Raw genomic sequence first — 19732 nt, 5'->3', positions numbered from 1 at the left:
CCCTCAAGAGGGGTGACCGACAGCAAGATAAACATACAAAAACAAAGAAAATTAAAAAAGGGAAAAAGTAGCAAAAAACACACCCAAAATTTTGAGGACCATGGCCAACCCAAACAAGTGAGGCACCTCGGCACCTAATTTGGTCATGCTTTCGTCCCTCTGGATGAAACGGGACACGAGGAAGCGGCCATGTCACTCGGCTCAGAGTGAAACAACACACTTCTGTTCAACAGCAGGGCCCGACAGCTTTCGCTGGTTTACCCCCGCTGCATCATATGCCCTGCCCATCCCTTGGAACACATCCTAATATCCTTTCACAACACCTCTCCACTCCTTCCTATCACCCACAAGAGCTCTAGCTTCCACTAGATTTCGACCTCTTTCCTGCAGTGCACTCATAACACCATCCATCCACGTCAATCGCAGCTTTCTTCTTGGTCTCCTTCCATTTACTAGTGCTATATATATATATATATATATATATATATATATATATATATATATATATAAAATACCGTATTTTCCGCACTATAAGGCGCACCTAAGAGTCTTAATTTTTTTCAAAAGCTGACCATGCGCCTTATAATACAGTGTTCCTTATTTATGGATCAATATTAAGTTGCAAAGTCTTGCTACTAAAGCAAGAACCCACTGACTCGATTTTCCCCCTGAACGTAAAGTAGTCCGCGGTGTATCCTGGGATTTATATACCGGCGTTTCATCGGCTAACCAATGTGTCAATCATTATTTGAATCGATCACTATTGGCTAAAGTTTTTCGGAGGCTCGGATAGACTAAAGGAGCAAAACAAACCCTGCAATTGCCCGAAAAAGATGTGTCAATCAAAAGTTGAATCGATCCCTATTGGCTAAAGTTATTCGGAGGCTCGGATAGGCTAAAGGGACAAAACAAAGCCTGCAATTGGCCGAAAAGATTAATGTGAATAGCAAGTCTGGTAGAGCTCACGGCATCGAAAAAGCATGTGTTGTATTTGTAAATATAAACCGAGTGACTGTCCATCCTTGTGTTGCTCATGATTGAGGGTCATTACACTGGTGTGGGGTAAGGTTTAGTTTAGCCTCTGATTTTATGACCGGACGCCGGATATTGTTAGCAGTCTCCAGCGTGCTGCTAACAATGTTGAGAACCAGCGGGGGTGCCGACCACATGGTGCGTGTATTTTGTGTCGCTCATTGCAGCAATTGGAATAAAAGCCTCATCATTCAGTCTAGCCTGAATGTGGATCCTTGGTAGGACGGCGACACCGCAGTTATATATATACTTAGAACAGTTCATACTTCAGTTTAATGCTGTCTTACAATGTGGTCATGGTGCTTTCCAGTCTCAACTTCATTTTGGTCCAGGAAAATCCAAGTGCCTTTTCTTTTTTGTTTTGACTTAACACATCGTTAAGTTTCTGTTCTGGCAAAAGTCATCACTCATAACGTGATTTCTGACTCTTTTATAGCCAAAATAACAACACATTACCATATGGCTTTCAATTATATTTGTTTGGTTCGGAATCTAATTTGGCGGTTACCAATTCGGTCAGCAGGTGGTGCTCTCGGTTTCTAACACAAATTCATTTGAAATAGCCTGTGTCTAGCGTTTATCTTGAAGGGTCCAACTTTAAATGATAAGTATTTTCAGCTTTAATTGATCGATTTTGTAGTTCGTAAATATGGATAATGATTGAACAGTCCAGAAGAAAAATAACATCGACCGACAAATAACGCACTCAGTTTGATTTTATTTAACGACGTTTTATTCACATGGCAAAAAAATTGTATCGAACGAAAGAATAAAGCACATTGTTGACACAAGCACTCAGTGTTACTAAGGGGGAAGGTGGAAGAAATGATGCAACAGGTTAACAGTACTGATTAATGGACCCGGTTTGAAGATAAGAGACTCATTTAAATGATCAGGAATTGTTTTCATAGCGCGCCAACATGGGACATTTGACCTAAACACCAAAGAGGTTGTTGCACTAACCCTTTTTGTAAACTTTTGAGAACAAAAAGTCCCTCAAGGGAGCAGTGCGTGAGAAGCAGCACATGGCCAACCAGGAAGATGGAAAAAAAAAAGGTTCCTATCTCTTTTGGCGGTGGACTTCACGGGGATTGTTCTCATCCCGACGACAGGGACGGAGAGAACCACAGGCTCTCCTAGCTTTGTGGCTCTGGTGAGAACAAGCCCCGACCCTAGGGACCTTGGTCGGCCATCTTATTGTTATAATAATTATGATTGTTGACAACAGGCAAAATTTTATGCCGACACACGATAAAATAGATCATCTATCAAGAAACATGACACATAGGCAAATCATTAATCTTTTGAATCCATCTGAAGACTTTGGAGTTTCAAATCTTTATTATACAGCTGGAGAGTCTGCTCACTTCCTGTGAACAAAGGTGGGTTTTTTGATGTGTTGGCAAAGTCAGTGGTTAGAAAAAGGTGAGGGCAAATGGTTTTGTGGCAGTTATGTGTGATACTTGGTCAAGTTTTTAAGCCCCCACTTTCAGTAAATGTTTGACCACAAACCGAGCAGGCAAAAGTCTTCTCGCCAGTGTTGGTTCTTGTGTGTAATTTCTCGTGCCGATATAGATACATTTTTACCCACTAAGTCAATAAGTCAAAGGTTTTTCACCAGGGTGGATTCTGATGTGTTTCTTTAAGCTTCCACTGTGGCTGAATCTTTTACCGCAAACTGAGCAGGAAAAGGGCTTCTCCCCAGTGTGGGTTCTGGTGTGTATTTTTAAGTTCCAATTTTCAGTGAATCTTTTACCGCAAACTGAGCAGGTAAAAAGCTTCTCACCAGTGTGGGTTCTCATGTGTTTTTTTACGTCCCCACTATGGGTGAATATTTTATCACAAACTGAGCAGGAAAAAGGTTTCTCACCTGTGTGGGTTCTTTGGTGTGATTTTAAGTCACAATTATATGAGAATCGTTTTCCACAAATTGAACAAGAAAAAGGCTTCTCGCCAGTGTGGGTTCTAGTGTGTCTCTTTAAGTCTCCTCTTTGAGTGAATCTTTGACCGCAAACTGAACAAGAAAAAGGCTTCTCCCCAGTGTGGGTTCTACTGTGTCTCTTTAAGTCTCCTCTTTGAGTGAATCTTTTATCGCAAACTGAGCAGGAAAAAGGCTTCTCGCCAGTGTGGGTTAGTTGGTGTAATTTCAATAGTTCATTTCGGGTGAATTTTCGATCACAAATTGAACAAGAAAAAGGCTTCTCGCCAGTGTGGGTTTGTTGGTGTGATTTTAAGTGTCCATTTAGGGTGAATCTTTTACCACAAACTGAACAAGAAAAAGGCTTCTCGCCAGTGTGGGTTAGTTGATGTAATTTCAAGTTTCCTTTGAGGGAGAATCTTTTACCACAAACTGAGCAGGCAAAAGGCTTCTCCCCAGTGTGGGTTCTGGTGTGTATTTTTAAGTTCCAATTTTCAGTGAATCTTTTACCGCAAACTGAGCAGGTAAAAAGCTTCTCGCCAGTGTGGGTTCTAATGTGTCTCTTTAAGTCTCCTCTTTGAGTGAATCTTTCATCGCAAACTGAGCAGGAAAAATGCTTCTTGCCAGCGTGGAATTTCATATGCAACTTCATACAAGACTTGTGTCGAAACGTTTTCCTACACTGAGAACATTTGTTACCACCTTCCGACTGCGAGTTGTCGTCATTTGTTTCCACGTGTTGAGGGGAGCTGATGCTTAGAGGCTCCCGACAACTGTTATCTTCAGGTTGACCTTGATCTTTGACGGTTGAACGGACCCCGGTCACTCGCAGGACTGGACAATCGTCCTCTTCTTTAACGCGAACAGGCTCCCCATCTTCTGTCTCTTGCTTAACGTGATAAGCCTTCAGATCTTCCTCCTCCTCAATTTTAACGACAGGCAACTCTGGTTCCTGCCACGCAGTAGGAAGATATTTTTGGCTGACGTCTGCAAGACACAAGTCACATTTATTTGTATTGCCCTCAACTCGTTCATGCCGTAATCTACGTTTGCAAAAACATTGTCCCCGAGGGCCAAAATGTAAAAAAATCCTAAAGGTTTAAGCGCTGCTAAACACTAAGTATTAGGCCTCTGGGAATGAAATCAGTATGATAAATCATCACCACTAGATCCTAAGAGTGTCTTTGTTAAGATCGTCTTGGAAATTGTTCCAGAGCTTGACTGACTCCACACACAGACACACACATACTTTTCCTGACTGTTCTCACCTTTGGGATGATGAATTTACGACAGCCCCTTAAGTTATAATTTCCCTCTTTCCGAGGGAATCATTTCTGGCACTATGTTTTTTTTTACCTTAAATAGCAGTTGTGCAGTGAAAAATGTGACTAAACCATCTAATTTTAATCATATGGACTGCAGGGAAAAAATGTGCGTATGATCCCGATATCTTACCCTGTGTATGGTTCTAATTGCACGATTTGGAGGACAAAATGGGGCTGAAGTCAACTTTTGGAATGATTGTCCCAGACTTATGCAAAATATGTTAAGTATGGAAGAACTAGAGAACAATATCATAAATACAATGCATTATAGTTTAAAAGGAATTTGGCTTTATTAATGATTGAAATGCTTTCAGATACTTTAGTTTGTATGTGTCTGATGTGTGTTTTCCAGCTTAATATAGAGCCTATTATGACCCCTAAAATCTTAATTTCTGTTACAGCGTCCATTGCAGCACCATCCATTTTGACTTCTAAATCTCTATTTGCCTTGCGATTAACAAAGAATATGACTTTGGTTTTATTTCAATTTAAAGATCATTTATTTATATCCATCCATACTTTTAGGTTAATTACTTTATGATTATTGCAAGTTACCAAATCAATATAGTTATCATTGGAATAGAAAATGTTAGTGTCGTCTGCAAATATTACAAACTTTAATAGTTTTAAAACGTTAAAAATATCCTTAATATATAAATTAAATAACTTTGAACCCAGGATAGAACCCTGTGGTACTCCACAACAGATGTCCAAGTATTCAGATGACAATTTCATATTTTGCTTCCTCCCCGTTAAATAACTTTGAATCCATTGCAAAGCCACGCCCCTGATGCCATATTTTTTCCAGTTTTTTTAAATAGTATATAATGATTATTATTGAATTGTCAGAAAAAAAACGCAGTGGTTTGAATATACGCTATCGCACTATGTAACATCGCGATATGGATTCCGTTTCGGTTCATCGTGCAGCCCTACTTACTGCTGTCACTCGGTATAAACCCAAAATAAACCGACTTGGGAGACTGCGCCTTTAAGGTGTGAAACTACACAACGTCAATATACTGAAGCGCTGTTTTGAAACTAAACATTGCGCCGCCATGATGACCACCTAACAGAAGGTCCGCTTTAGTTTGCGCGTCGCTACGCGTCGACGTCAATTTCTCGACAATTCAGTCGAGGAAAAAAAAAAACCAGACGGTGATCGCCGATGTAAAAAAGATTTGCGAATATGAAAAATATTCACCCTGAGGCAAATATGTCGTCTTCGAAACGGCCCAAGCGCACGTGACTGATTTAGAAATAAGGTCCATATTTTGAAAGAATGAGCGAGAAAGAAGCCCGGACCTTATTCGAAAGGAAAGTACGGCGAACGTCGACGGCCAAATATGAGATGTCAAGTGTTGTGGAAAGCAGATAATAACTCAGGATAAGGAAAGTTGAACCTGAAATGAACTTAAAGCGGTCTTGGAGCTGACAATAGCCTATTGTGTGTAGACATCTGGCGGAAGTCATGAGCCGGGGGCGGGCAGCCATCACGAGTGGTTTCGAGCAATGCAATAAGGGGCATTCCCTTTTTGCCACATCTCCTCCCTGAGTATTTTTTGGGGCGACGCCCAACGATGTTCCCTCCAAAATAAGGACGTTGCAGAAAGTAAAACAACCAACCTGCTCTGTTCAACACAATTTGGAGTATCTTGTAAACAGTCCCTGGACACTCTGGTTCCTGCCACGCAGTAGGGAGATATTCTTTACCAATGTCACACAAGTCAAATCACATTTATTTGTGACGCTTTTAATCACACAAACTCACAAAAGGGACGCGCGGAACACCTTTGCAACATCAACCTGATCTGAAAGCTACATGGAGGCAAGAAAAACTCAAAAAATGGTCAGGATGCAGAAAATGAAGAAACCTTGGGAAGGGACTGTTGCCAGTGGTGGTGTGTGAGATTTAGAAATAGCTTCAAAATTCTAGTTAACTTGTTTGAAGGAGGGAATTTCAGGTGGGGACTGCTATATTAGCTCTTATCATAACATTAGTGTGCGTGTTTGCTATTGAGAGAGAGCGTAAAAAGCACACTAAAGCGGATACCATAACACTTGTTCGTCAATCCAGCTCTGAAACGGGAGTGCCTAGACTTTTTGATTCCAAAGCTCAGTTGAAATTGCAGTGCACTTTTTGTTTTAAGTCATGTTGGTATTTATCATTTTTTATCGTATAAAAATCAGGGAACTATTGAGGTTTTATCCAACTTCATACGAGTTGATGCTAAACTTCATTTTATTCACTTTTGCTTTTTAGTTTGAGTGAAAATTTTCAGGGAGCCATATAAGTTTTCATGTTACTTTATATGAGTCACTCGAGAGCCTCATTTCATTTGCTGCACTTTTAGTATTTGCTGGAGGTGAAAAATGAGTCATTTACAGTCAAAGGCTAAAAAAAACTGTATTTAAAACCACTATTCTTTCTATATTTGAATAGTAGATTTTTTTTTTCGCTAGCCTGCAAAAGTTTGGGAAGCATTGTCACTGTAGCAGAATCGAAAATGACGGACCTGCCCCGAGCTGCTTGGAAACAGCGTCCGGTCGTTGACGTTCTCGCTCGGTCTCCTCTTTGGCTCCCCGAAGCTTCTCTTCAAAAGGTCCTTCAGCACTGGAGCACATATTATCCAGCTTTCAACGAAAAACGCTCCAACTCGGGATTAAAAAGGACAAACCTTCGGAAAGGACCGCAAAAGGATACTTCTGTCGAGTTTACGTCGTTTTAAGTCGACTATAGGACATTCTGTTGTTCGGCAGCCATGACACCTTCTCTTTCGAAACCCCGCCGCAAAGGATTGTGGGACACAGATACAAATAGAGGACTAGATAGGTCGGCGTGCTGTGGCAGCCGGCTAACCCGCATGCCTATGTGGCGGACATTTTGGTCAGGGCAACGTCGCGAAATGGAAGTACATTGAAAATAAATCACAACCTGCTCATTTTACTTACATTTTCCGTTTTTTTCACATTTTCATTTTGATAGTTTTGACAGGAGATATTTTTATGGAGAGCAAAGATTTTTAATTCAATTAATGTTTAAGTTTGTTTATTCTGGAATAATTTTCCTGACGATTTTAAATTCATATTTTTAAATTTATTTTTTAAAAGGAAAGTGTATTCGGGGTTTTGGGGTTTTTAAGGGTTATTGATCTATCTTCGTTATTCATTATCCATTATCCGTTATCGGTCAGTTCATAATACGCTACAAAGCCTAGGAGCCGGGACACTTACTCTCAGCCAAAAGGCCAAGCTAAGGTCCTAGCCCTAAAGCCTTGCTGCGATCATTGCGAATGCACCGTTCCCGGAGGTACTGCAATACCGGGCCGATGCGTGGAGTGGACAGAGCAAGCTCATATTCCATCTCCGAAATGCAAAAATCAAAGATAGTGACTTCATAGAAAGTACACAAAAGGCCAAGCTAAGGACTTAAAAGGCCAAGCTAAGGACCTAGCATCAAAGCCTTGCTATGGGCCGGTATTTGTAATAAATAACCACTGTACTGTCATAACCAATCCATATTTATCCTGTTCATGCCGCAACCAAAGGTGTGGTTTGAGTTCTGGCCCTCTGTATAATTGAGTTTGCCCCCCATGATCTAAACAGACACTTCAGTAGACGTCAGATTACCAATTTCCTTTAACCAAGTGTTTTGGTTTTTTTTTCAATATTTTTATACATAGATGATTTTTGGCTAGTCATTTGTATACATAACGGTAATTCATTTACTTTGATTTGGAAAAAACAAAAAAAATGTTAAAAAGAGATTAAACGCCAGTTCTTCTCAAAGTCTCAAAATGTCCCCCTAACACTGATTTTGAATTTGAAATTGGTCTTTCTCAGCGTTTAATATACAGTGTTAGAATGTAACTTCTATAATTGTTTATAAATTGTTGTTTTAATAACGTAAGTTTTTTTCAAGGAATACTTTTTCAGTTTCTTAATTGTTTTCAGTCTAATTTGCCGTGATGTTGATAACAACAAGTTACCCACATGAAAATCAGTTTTAAAATGAGCAAGTTGTGATTTCTTTTCAATGTCCATTGCGCGAAGTTGCCCCGACCGAAATGGCCACCTCGTAGGCACGCTAGTTAGTGGGCTACCACAGCAGGCCGACATATCCAGTCGTCTATTTCTGTGTCCCACAATCCATTGCGGCGGTGTTTCGAAGGTGAAGGTGTCATGGCTGCCGAACAAGAAAATGTCGAGAAAGTCCTGTAGTTTACTTCAAACGACATAAACTCGACAGAAGTATCACTTTGCAGTCATTTCCGAAGGTTTGTCCTGTTTACTCCCGAGTTGGACCGACACCTCGTGGCGTTTTTTCGTTCAAACTTGGAGAAAATGTCCTCCAGTGGGGAAGATGGACTTCTTGGAGAGAAGCTTCGGGGAGCCAAAGAGGAGACCGAGCGAGAACTTCGACAACGGGACGCTGTTTCCAAGCAACTTGGGGCAGGTCCGTCATTTTACCTTCTGCTACAGTGACAATGCTTCCCAAACTTTCTCAGGCTAGCGAAAAAATTCTACTACAGTAATCCCTCGGTTGTCGCGGTTAATGTGGCCCAAAACCACCCGCGAAAAGTGAAAACCCGCGAAGTAGCGACCCCTCTTCAAACATTATTTTTTTAATATTATTTAATTTTATTATTATTTAGACCTGCAAAGCTCTGAACCCGCGAACGTGGAACCACAAAGTAGCGATGGAACCACGAAGTAGCGACGCCCGCCCTTTCAAAAATGCTTAATTTATTTTATTTTCCATTTTTTTTAACTACTTAATTTTATTATTATTATTATTTGGACCCTCGAAACTCTGAATCCGCGAACGTGGAACCGCGAAATAGCGAGGTCCCACTGTATTCAAAAGAAAGAAAGAATAGTGGTTTGAAATACAGTTTTTTCAGCCTTTGACTGTAAATGACTCATTTTTCACGTCTAGCAAATACAAAACATGCAGGAAATAATCTCGAGTGACTCGTGTAACGTAACATGTAAACTTAAATGGCTCCCTGAAAATGTTCCCTCAAACTAAAAAGCAAAAGTGCCGGAATTAAAATAAAGTTTAGCAGCAACTCGTATGAAGTCGCGTCAAAACTTCAATAGTTCCCTGATTTCTTTACAATAAATGACAAATACCGACATGACTTAAAATCAAAAGTGCATTGCAATTTCAATTGTGCGGATTTTACACAACCATGTGGAAATGTCAGGGTTTGGTGCCTTCAGTCCTTCTTATATCCAAAAGATGGCAGCTTAACCACATGTTCCAGCCCCCTCCACTTTTTGCAATTAGACAATAAGCCACCTCTTCTATGAGTACCCCAGGCTCCCACCTCATTTTGCTGAACCGTTTAGATTTCTGTAGACTTTCCCTCACCAAAACAACAAGCTACACCTCCTCCATCAATTGCTTTCACATTCTAACTTCTCCACTTCAGATTCAGATTCAGATCTACTTTATTGTCATTGTAGTACACGTGTATACAGAACGAAATGTCGATACATCTGACCCGCACAGTTTCCTTGAATGTACAGATATAAGTAAAAGTTGTATTGTATTATGGCTACGTATAGTATTTTACCATAGTGCCGATAGTGCATTAGGAGTAGCTAACCAGATGTGCAAAATGGGCAGTCAGGTTAACAAGTCAGGTAAACAGTAACATTAACACTGTAACAATAACGCTGTAAGTACAATAGTGCAGAGAGCAAATGTGCAAGGAGTGGCAAGCTATAAAGAACTGCCAGTAGTGCAAAAAGTCAGATTAGCAGCCGTTTAGATTTAGGTTAACTATATGTTAGATTGACCATTTAACAGTCTAATGGCCAGGGGGACTAGACTACTGCGGAACCTGGTGGTCCTGCACCGCACACTGCAGTACCTCTTCCCAGAGGCTAGCAGAGTGAACAGTCCATGATGGGAGAGAGTCAGACTGGGCATCAGATCTGCTGTCTAGTGAGTTATCCTCCACCTCTGGATGAACTTGCTCTTCACCTGCCTGTATCACCCAGTTTACTGTACGGACAACACTGTCTTCAACCGCGTCAGGTAAATCAGGGCATACATCACTTCCATGCATAGCAGCGTCACACCCTGAGTGTTCAGATTCGCTGGCCAGATCATCCTCGCAGGGCAAGAAGCTAACTGAGAGCAGCAAATTCCTGTGAACTACCTTCTCTTTGCCCGTCAGGCAATCCTTGACTCTATAGACATTGAGATCAGGCTTGACTGATATGATTCATACGGGGTCGACTCCCACTTATCTGCAACTTTGCGTTTCCCCGGGACACCTCTGTTGGCGATCAACACCCGGTCTCCCACGACGAGGGGTGATCCTTTGGCCCTACGGTTGTACAGCTTGGCATGGCGAGTCTGTTCTCTGAGAGTATTCCTCTGTACAATCTGAGCAGCTTAATGTAGATCTTTCTTCAGATGGCTTACAAAGTCAGAGTAGCTGACAACAGCATCATTGGTATTAGCATGTTGAAACATGACATCGACAGGGAGACAAGGGATCCTACCAAACACTAGGTAAAACGGTGCAAACCCTGTTGTCTCATGCTCTGTGCAGTTATAGCAGAATGTGAGCTGCTGCAGCATTTGTGGCCACTTTGCTTTGGGCTGAGGGGGAAGGGTTCTGATCATATCTCCCAATGTTCGGTTAAATCGTTCTGCGATACCATTTCCCATGGGGTGGTACGGAGTCGTATGGGATTTCTGCACCCCTGCCATCTCTAGAAGCTCTTTGATCAGTTTGCTCTCAAAATTGGCTCCCTGATCAGAGTGGATACGCCGAGGGAAACCATAGACAAGGAAGAAATCCTGCCACAGACGGCGAGCAACTTGTTTGGCGGTTTGATTCCTGCAAGGGAAGGCGTGCGCCATTTTGGAGAAATGATCAGTTACGACCAGGACATCTACAGACTTGTTCTCTTGCTCAGCAGTCCAAAAGTCTATACAGACCAACTCCATAGGCTCAGAGGTGACTATGTTCTTGAGTGGTTCACGGTTGTGTGGTTCCGGTGTTTTCCCTACTACACAACGCTGACAGGATTTGACATAATTCACAACATCACGTTCCATGCCATTCCAGAAGAATCGTTGCCTCACCAGAGACAAAGTACGGTTCTGGCCTTGGTGACCTGCTGAGTCATGTAAACCGTGAAGGACTTTCTGTTTCAATGAATCAGGCACCACAAACTGGAAGATTTTCTTGTCCATGTGAGGATCTTTCCTTATTTTGTAGAGCATGCCATTCTGTATGGTGAGTCTGCTCCAATGCTTCAGTAGTTTCATCACACTAGGCGACTCGACAGCTCTCTCACGCCTGGTAGGTCTCTTGTGTCTATGCACAAAGTACATGGTTCTGCTTATTGTGTTGTCCTGTTCTTGTAAACCAACAAGCTGACTCTGTGGGAGTGCGGTTGACTGATCTCCCATCTGCAGAAGATTGAAGTTGGCATCCGTTCCCATCACTTGACCCACGCCACCAGTGGACTGAGCACTGAGGACAGCAGCAACTTCTTCTGATGTCACAGAACCATTGGAGCCTGATGGAATTGCCCTTTTTACTGACTCATCTGATGTCCCAGCACTCTCGTCTACAACAGCGTGACAATTGTTTGATACTCTGAACACCTCTTGCACAGTACTGTTGTTCACCCCGTTGACTTGGTCCAAGAGCTTGGTATAGGGCTCGTTAACAAGGCGATGACCCACACATGACCGCACAAATGGCTCACGGCTTAGAGCATCAGCTACGATGTTCTTTGGGCCAGGAATGTACTTCAGGTCAAAATTGTATGCAGCTAGCTTTGCTACCCACCGCTGTTCACACGCATCAAGTCTTGGTAGGATCCCTCGTCTCCCTGTCGATGTCATGTTTCAACATGCTAATACCAATGATGCTGTTGTCAGTTACTCTGACTTTGTAAGCCATCTGAAGAAAGATCTACATGAAGCTGCTCAGATTGTACAGAGGAATACTCTCAGAGAACAGACTCTCCATGCCAAGCTGTACAACCGTAGGGCCAAAGGATCACCCCTCGTCGTGGGAGACCGGGTGTTGATCGCCAAAAGAGGTGCCCCGGGGAAACGCAAAGTTGCAGATAAGTGGGAGTCGACCCCGTATGAAGTCATATCAGTCAAGCCTGATCTCAATGTCTATAGAGTCAAGGATTGCCTGACGAGCAAAGAGAAGGGAGTTCACAGGAATTTGCTGCTCTCTGTTAGCTTCTTGCCCTGTGAGGATGATCTGGCCAGCGAATCTGAACACTCAGGGTGTGACGCTGCTATGCATGGAAGTGATGTATGCCCTGATTTACCTGACGCGGTTGAAGACAGTGATGTCCGTACAGTAAACTGGGTGATACAGGCAGGTGAAGAGCAAGTTCATCCAGAGGTAGGGGATAACTCACTAGACAGCAGATCTGATGCCCAGTCTGACTCTCTCACAGTCGATACATCCAGTCGAGGAAGTCAGCACATCCCTGAACAGGATGTTGACCATACTTCAAGTGACAATACGGAAAGCCCATTACAGTGCTCTGAAAACATGATCCCTTTGGGTATGGGCCCACCACACACTGTCCTCCCAGACGAGACCCCATTGAACACTGATCATTCGGACACAGACTCCCCTGATACTGACTGTTTAGACTTGAGTATAGTGGATTTTTAACGTTTACAATGAATTCAACATGTTTTTCTTTAGTCTGAATTTTAACCAACATCATCCTTTTTTAATGTATATGAGAAAATAGGAATAAAAACAATAATGAGTATAAAAATGGGTACAATTTACCTGCAAATGGATGAGTCACAACATTAGCTTTTTCTGCTGGGTCTGATCTCTTTGATCTCTACAAGGGGAATTAATATTTAGTAAAACAGAAACAAAACGAAAATAAACGTAAACAGCTTGACAATATCAATCACATTGCTATGCATGGTGAGAGATTTGTCAGCTGGGGTTATAATGTTTAAAATTAACTTCTTTTGTGGAGCACCAAAAGATAGGTCTTACCTTTGTAGTTCTCTCTGATAAGACTAACAACAAACCCCGCCTCCTGGTCACATGTTAGAAGCCAAAGTCTCCTTTTCAAGATTCTCTCCTCCCCAAAAACTGTTTTTTTTTTTGTTTCAATCGTGTGTTTTTTTTGGTCAACTTTTTCTTAAATTTGACATCCGAAGGCATTTAAAAAGCTTTGAATTTAACTTGCCTTAAGCTATAGGAACCCTGCGGTGTTATTTGCGTCCCTTTGTCAGTTTCTGTGAATAAAGGCGTCACAAATAAATGCGATTTGACTTGTGTGTTGCAGACATCGGTGAAGACCATCTTCCTACTGCGTGGCAGGAACCAGAGTTGCCAGGAACTGTTTACAAGATACTCCAAATTGTGTTAAACAGAGCAGGTTGGTCGTTTTTCTTTCTGCAACGTCCTTATTTTGGGGGGAACGTCATTGGGTGTCGCCCCCAAAAATACGCAGAGAGGAGATATGGCAAAAAGGGAACGCTCCTTATTGCATTGCTCAAAATAACTCTTGATGGTTGCCCCGCCTTGGCTTGTGACTTCCACCAGATTTCTACACACAATAGGCTATTGTCATCTCCAAGACGGCTTCAAGTTCATTTCAGGTTCAACTTTCCTTATCCTGAGTTATTATCTGCTTTCCACAACACTTGACATCTCGTATTTGGCCGTCGACGTTCGCCGTACTTTCCTTTCGAATAAGGTCCGGGCTTCTTTCTCGCTCATTCTTTCAAAATATGGACCTTATTTCTAAATCAGTCACGTGCGCTTGGGCCGTTTCGAAGACGACATATTTGCCTTAGGGTGAATATTTTTCATATTGGCAATTGTATCATCGGCGATCACCGTCTATTTTCTTTTCCCTCGACTGAATTGTCGAGAAATTGACGTCGACGCGTAGCGACGTGCAAACTAAAGCGGACCTTCTGTTAAGTGGTCATCATGGCGGCGCTACGTTTAGTTTCAAAACAGCGCTTCAGTATATTGACGTTGTGTAGTTTCACACCTTAAAGGCGCAGTCTCCCAAGTCGGTTTATTTTGGGTTCATACCGAGTGACAGCGGTAAGTAGGGCTGCACGATGAACCGAAATCGAATCCATAGAGCAGGGGTGTCAAAGTCAAATGGACGGAGGGCCAAATAAAACATTTGGCTACAAGCCGAGGGCCGGACTGTCCAATCTTTACTGAAACCAAGATTTAACCTACTGAAAACACAACAAATATATTACAATATGATTGTATAAATAAAGCAATATTTTCTCATGACTCTGTCAGTCATTTTTAATTTCAGCAGGCACAAAATACAAATGTCCTTTATATAAAAAACTCATAACATATCTCATAACAACAACTCATAACCATTTTCTATCATTCAATCATCTGAAATTATTAAAAAGAAATATTGCCTCGAAATACAATAAAATAAAGTGCAAAAATCTCTTGTTACTTAAAACCAATAGCAATCAACACACTGGACCTCATCTGTCCTGCTCAAATGTACATTGACTTTCCTTTCTGGGCTTTCTCTGGGTTAGTGTGAAAAAAAGGAATTACTGATTAACAAATAATAACAATCAAAAGTCATTTTCTCTGCTAAATAGGAGACAATTTTATCAAAAGACTGTTGTCCACATCAAGATCTATTTTCCACAAAACGCCGAAAAACAAGAAACACTCCCGGGACAGAGTCGGCAAACAAAAACAACATAGTCAACATAGACAATAAAGCTTTAAAATTCCCGAGGGGAACAACAAAAAACAAGACCTTCTTTATGTGCATATTTAACTTTTAAACTTGAACGGAGTAAAAACTTCAAATGTGTAATTGCACAGGAAACATTACTGTATTATTACTGTATTTACATACATTTATATACAGTACTGTATTACTACAACTCTACATTACTTGTTTGAGGCTGACGCTGATACTTTTCCAGCTACCTCCGTGAACATGTACTCCAACTCCCACCTTGTTTGAAAGCCCCGGTTTTCAGTGTCCACCTTCCGTTTAGCCATTGTTGATGGGTATCTGTGGGCTAATTTTTGCTGTTATGCTAATGACTGCTGCTGATCGACTGCTGAATAAATCAAACCGCCTCCCGCTTTGCTCCCGCTCGGCGCGTCCCCGTTGCATTGTGGGAAATGTAGTATTCATGCGTACTGCGGGCTGCTGGCTTGCAGCGGCCTGCGGGCCGGATCTAATAATATATTGATATCGTCACGCGGGCCAGGTAAAACCCTCTCGCGGGCCTAATGTGGCCCGCGGGCCTTGACTCTGACATATGTGCCATAGAGCGATGTTACATAATGCGATAGCGTAACCGAAAACCACTGCGGTTTTTTACTGACAATTCAATAATAATCATTATAGATACTCTTAGGGATCATTTCTATAGTTTTTGACTTGTCTTTGATTTTTGCATTCTGGAGATGGAATAAGAGCTTGCTCTGTCCACTCCACGCATCGGCCCGGTATTGCAGTACCTCCGGGAACGGTGCATTCGCAATGATCGCAGCAAGGCTTTAGGGCTAGGACCTTAGCTTGGCATTTTTGGCTGAGAGTAAGTGTCCCGGCTCCTAGGCTTTGTAGCGTATTATGAACTGACCGATAACGGATAATGGATAATGAATAACGAAGATAGCTAAATAACCCTTAAAAACCCCAAACCCCTATATACTATTTAAAAAACTGGAAAAAATATGGCATCAGGGGCGTGGCTTTGCAATGGATTCAAAATGATTTGACGTGGAGGAAGCAAAATATGAAATTGGGACGGTTGTCATCTGAATACTTGGACATCTGTTGTGGAGTACCACAGGGTTCTATCCTGGGTCCAAAGTAATTTAATTTATATATTAAGGATATTTTTAATGTTTCAAAACTATTAAAATTAGGAATATTTGCAGACGACACTAACATTTTCTATTCCAATGATAACTATATTGATTTGGTAACTTGCAATAATCATGAAGTAATTAACCTAAAAGTATGGATGGATATAAATAATTGATCTTTAAATTGAAATAAAACCAAAGTCATATTCTTTGTTAATCGCAAGGCAAATAGAGATTTAGAAGTCAAAATGGATGGTGCTGCAATGGACGCTGTAACAGAAATTGAGTTTTTAGGGGTGATAATAGACAATAAATGAAACTGGAAAACAGACATCAGACACATACAAACTAAATTATCTAAAAAAAACTCAATCATTTAAACTAAAATTCATTTTAAACTATAATTCATTGTATTTATGATATTGTTCTCCAGTTCTGCCATACTTAACATATTGTGCAGAAGTCTGGGGCAATAATTCCAAAAGTTGACTCCAGTCCCTTTTTATCCTCCAAAAACGTGCAATTAGAACCATACACAGGGTAGGATATCGGGATCATACGCACATTTTATTCCTGCAGTCCATATAATTAAAATTAGATGGTTTAGTCACATTTTTCACTGCACAACTGCTATTTAAGGTCAACAAAAACATAGTGCCAGAAATGATTCCCTCGGAAAGAGGGAAATTATAACTTAAGGGGCTGTCGTAAATTCATCATCCCAAAGGTGAGAACAGTCAGGAAAAGTATGTGTGTGTCTGTGTGTGGAGTCAAGCTCTGGAACAATTTCCAAGACGATCTGAACAAAGCCACTCTTAGAATCTAGTGGTGATTTATCATACTGATTTCATTCCCAGAGGCCTAATACTTACTGATCAGCAGCGCTTAAGCCTTTAGAATTTTTTTACGTTTGGGCGCTCGGGGACAATGCTTTTGAAAACGTACGTTACGGCACTGAACGAGTTGAGGGCAATACAAATAAATGTGACTTGTGTCTTGCAGATGTCAGCAAAAAATATCTTCCTACTGCATGGCAGGAACCAGAGTTGCCTGTCGTTAAAATTAAGGAGGAGGAAGATCTGAAGCCTTATCACGTTAAGCAAGAGACAGAAGATGGGGAGCCTGTTCGCGTTAAAGAAGAGGACTATTTTCCAGTCTTGCGAGTGGCCAGTGTCGGTTCAACCGTCCAAGATCAAGGTCAACCTGAAGATAACAGTTGTCGGGAGCCTCTAAGCATCAGCTCCCGTCAACACGTGGAAACAAATGACGACAACTCGCAGTCGGAAGGTGGTAACAAATGTTCTCAGTGTGGGAAAACGTTTCGACACAAGTCTGTTATGAAGTTGCATATGAAATTCCACGCTGGCGAGAAGCATTTTTCCTGCTCAGTTTGCGATAAAAGATTCACTCAAAGAGGAGACTTAAAGAGACACATTAGAACCCACACTGGCGAGAAGGTTTTTGCCTGCTCAGTTTGCGGTAAAAGATTCACCGAAAATTGGAACTTAAAAATACACACCAGAACCCACACTGGGGAGAAGCCTTTTGCCTGCTCAGTTTGTGGTAAAACTTTCAACCAAAATGGGCACTTGAAATCACACCAACTAACCCACACTGGGGAGAAGCCTTTTGCTTGCTCAGTTTGTGGTAAAACTTTCAACCAAAATGGGCACTTGAAATCACACCAACTAACCCACACTGGGGAGAAGCCTTTTGCCTGCTCAGTTTGTGGTAAAACATTCACCAGAAATGGAGAATTGAAATTACATCAACTAACCCACACTGGCGAGAAGCCTTTTTCTTGTTCGGTTTGTGGTAAACGATTCACCCTAAATGGACACTTAAAATTACACCAACTAACCCACACTGGCGAGGAGCCTTTCTCCTGCTCAATTTGTGGAAAAAATTTCACCCACCGTGGGAACTTAAAAAAACATACACTAATACACGCTGGCGAGAAGCCTTTTTCCTGCTCAGTTTGCGATAAAAGATTCTCCCTCAAAGGAAACTTGAAGTTACACAGTAGAACCCACACTGGGGAGAAGCCTTTTTCTTGTTCAGTTTGCGGTCAAAGATTCACTATAAGTGGGCACTTAAATAGACACACTAGAACCCACACTGGCGAGAAGCCTTTTTGTTGTTCAGTTTGTGGTAAAAGATTCACCCTAAATGGACACTTAAAATCACACGAACTAACCCACACTGGCAAGAAGCCTTTTTCTTGTTCAATTTGTGGAAAACGATTCTCATATAATTGTGACTTAAAATCACACCAAAGAACCCACACTGGCGAGAAGCCTTTTTCCTGCTCAGTTTGTGATAAAAGATTCAGTGTTCGTGGGAACTTAACAAAACACATTAGAACCCACACAGGTGAGAAGCCTTTTTCCTGCTCAGTTTGTGATAAGAGATTCACCCATAGTGGGGACTTAAAAAAACACATGAGAACCCACACTGGTGAGAAGCTTTTTTTCTGCTCAATTTGCGGTCAAAGATTCATTAACAGTAGGAACTTAAAAATACACACCAGAACCCACAAGAGAAGCCCTTTTCCTGCTCAGTTTGCGATAAAAGATTCAGCCACAGTGGAAGCTTAAAGAAACACATCAGAATCCACCCCGGTGAAAAACCTTTGACCTATTGACTTAGTGGGTAAAAATGTATCTATATCGGCACGAGAAATTACAAGAACCAACACTGGCGAGAAGACTTTTGCCTGCTTGGTTTGTGGTCAAACATTTACTGAAAGTGGGGGCTTAAAAACTTGACCAAGTATCACACAGGCCGTCTATATTGCACTAACCACTGACTTTGCCAACACATTAAAAAACCCACATTTGTTCACAGGAAGTGAGCAGATTCTCCAGCTGTATAATAAAGATTTGAAACCCCAAAGTCTTCAGATGGATTCAAAAGATTAATGATTTGCATATGTGTCATGTTTCCTGATAGATGATCTATTTTATCGTGTGTCGGCATAAAATTTTGCCTGTTGTCAACAATCATAATTATTATAACAATAAGATGGCCGACCAAGGTCCCTAGGGTCGGGGCTTGTTCTCACCAGAGCCACAAAGCTAGGAGAGCCTGTGGTTCTCTCCATCCCTGTCGTCGGGATGAGAACAATCCCCGTGAAGTCCACCGACAAAAGAGATAGGTACCTTTTTTTTCATTTTCCTGGTTGGCCATGTGCTGCTTCTCACGCACTCCTCCATTGAGGGACTTTTTGTTCTCAAAAGTTCACAAAAAGGGTTAGTGCAACAACCTCTTTGGTGTTTAGGTCAAATATCCTATGTTGGCGCGCTATGAAAACAATTCCTGATCATTTAAATGAGTCTCTTATCTTCAAACCGGGTCCATTAATCAGTACTGTTAACCTGTTGCATCATTTTTTTCACCTTCCCCCTTAGTAACACTGAGTGCTTGTGTCAACAATGTGCTTTATTCTTTCGTTTGATCTAATTTCCTTTGTCCGGTGAATAAAACGTCGTTAAATAAAATCAAACTGCGTGCATTATTTGTGGGTCGGTGTTATTTTTCTTCTGGTCCGATCAATCATTATCCATATCAACAAACTACAAAATCAATTG

The 19732-nt window shown here is 41.5% G+C and overlaps 2 protein-coding genes and 2 pseudogenes across 2 annotated transcripts in view; 2 read left to right on the top strand and 2 right to left on the bottom strand.

Annotated features, from left to right (window-relative positions):
• Positions 1–1319: 1319 nt before the first annotated feature.
• Positions 1320–19732, bottom strand: part of LOC148368305 (uncharacterized) — a 28599-nt gene continuing 10186 nt past the window's right edge. Inside the window, exons 3-4 of the mRNA XM_088329687.1 lie at positions 6792–6909; positions 1320–3937 (exon numbers count right to left, since the gene is read on the bottom strand). Of these exons, the coding sequence (XP_088185813.1) occupies positions 2628–3937; positions 6792–6909 (1428 nt within the window). The 3' untranslated portion in view covers positions 1320–2627. The remainder of the gene's footprint in view (positions 3938–6791; positions 6910–19732) is intronic.
• Positions 7564–7700, bottom strand: LOC148368308 (U2 spliceosomal RNA; annotated as a pseudogene).
• LOC148368306 (uncharacterized) lies at positions 8436–19659 on the top strand. Its single transcript, XM_088330326.1, has 3 exons — positions 8436–8731; positions 13597–13689; positions 17145–19659. Exons 1-3 carry the CDS (start codon positions 8620–8622, stop codon positions 18737–18739), a joined length of 1800 nt encoding a protein of 599 aa, XP_088186452.1. The 5' UTR covers positions 8436–8619; the 3' UTR covers positions 18740–19659.
• Positions 15679–15813, top strand: LOC148368307 (U2 spliceosomal RNA; annotated as a pseudogene).

Source organism: Urocampus carinirostris, chromosome 3, assembly GCF_059441175.1.
Source record: "Urocampus carinirostris isolate Australia breed hairy pipefish chromosome 3, RoL_Ucar_1.0, whole genome shotgun sequence".
Lineage (NCBI taxonomy): Eukaryota > Metazoa > Chordata > Actinopteri > Syngnathiformes > Syngnathidae > Urocampus > Urocampus carinirostris.
This window is presented reverse-complemented; position numbering and strand designations above follow the sequence as displayed.

Bases quoted from the DNA above. Each gene is read 5' to 3' on its own strand.
- LOC148368306 (XM_088330326.1), top strand. From the start codon at position 8,620: ATGTCCTCCAGTGGGGAAGATGGACTTCTTGGAGAGAAGCTTCGGGGA. The intron at 8,732-13,596 runs GTCCGTCATTTT...TGTGTGTTGCAG, and splicing joins TTCCAAGCAACTTGGGGCAG to ACATCGGTGAAGACCATCTT. The intron at 13,690-17,144 runs GTTGGTCGTTTT...TGTGTCTTGCAG, and splicing joins AATTGTGTTAAACAGAGCAG to ATGTCAGCAAAAAATATCTT.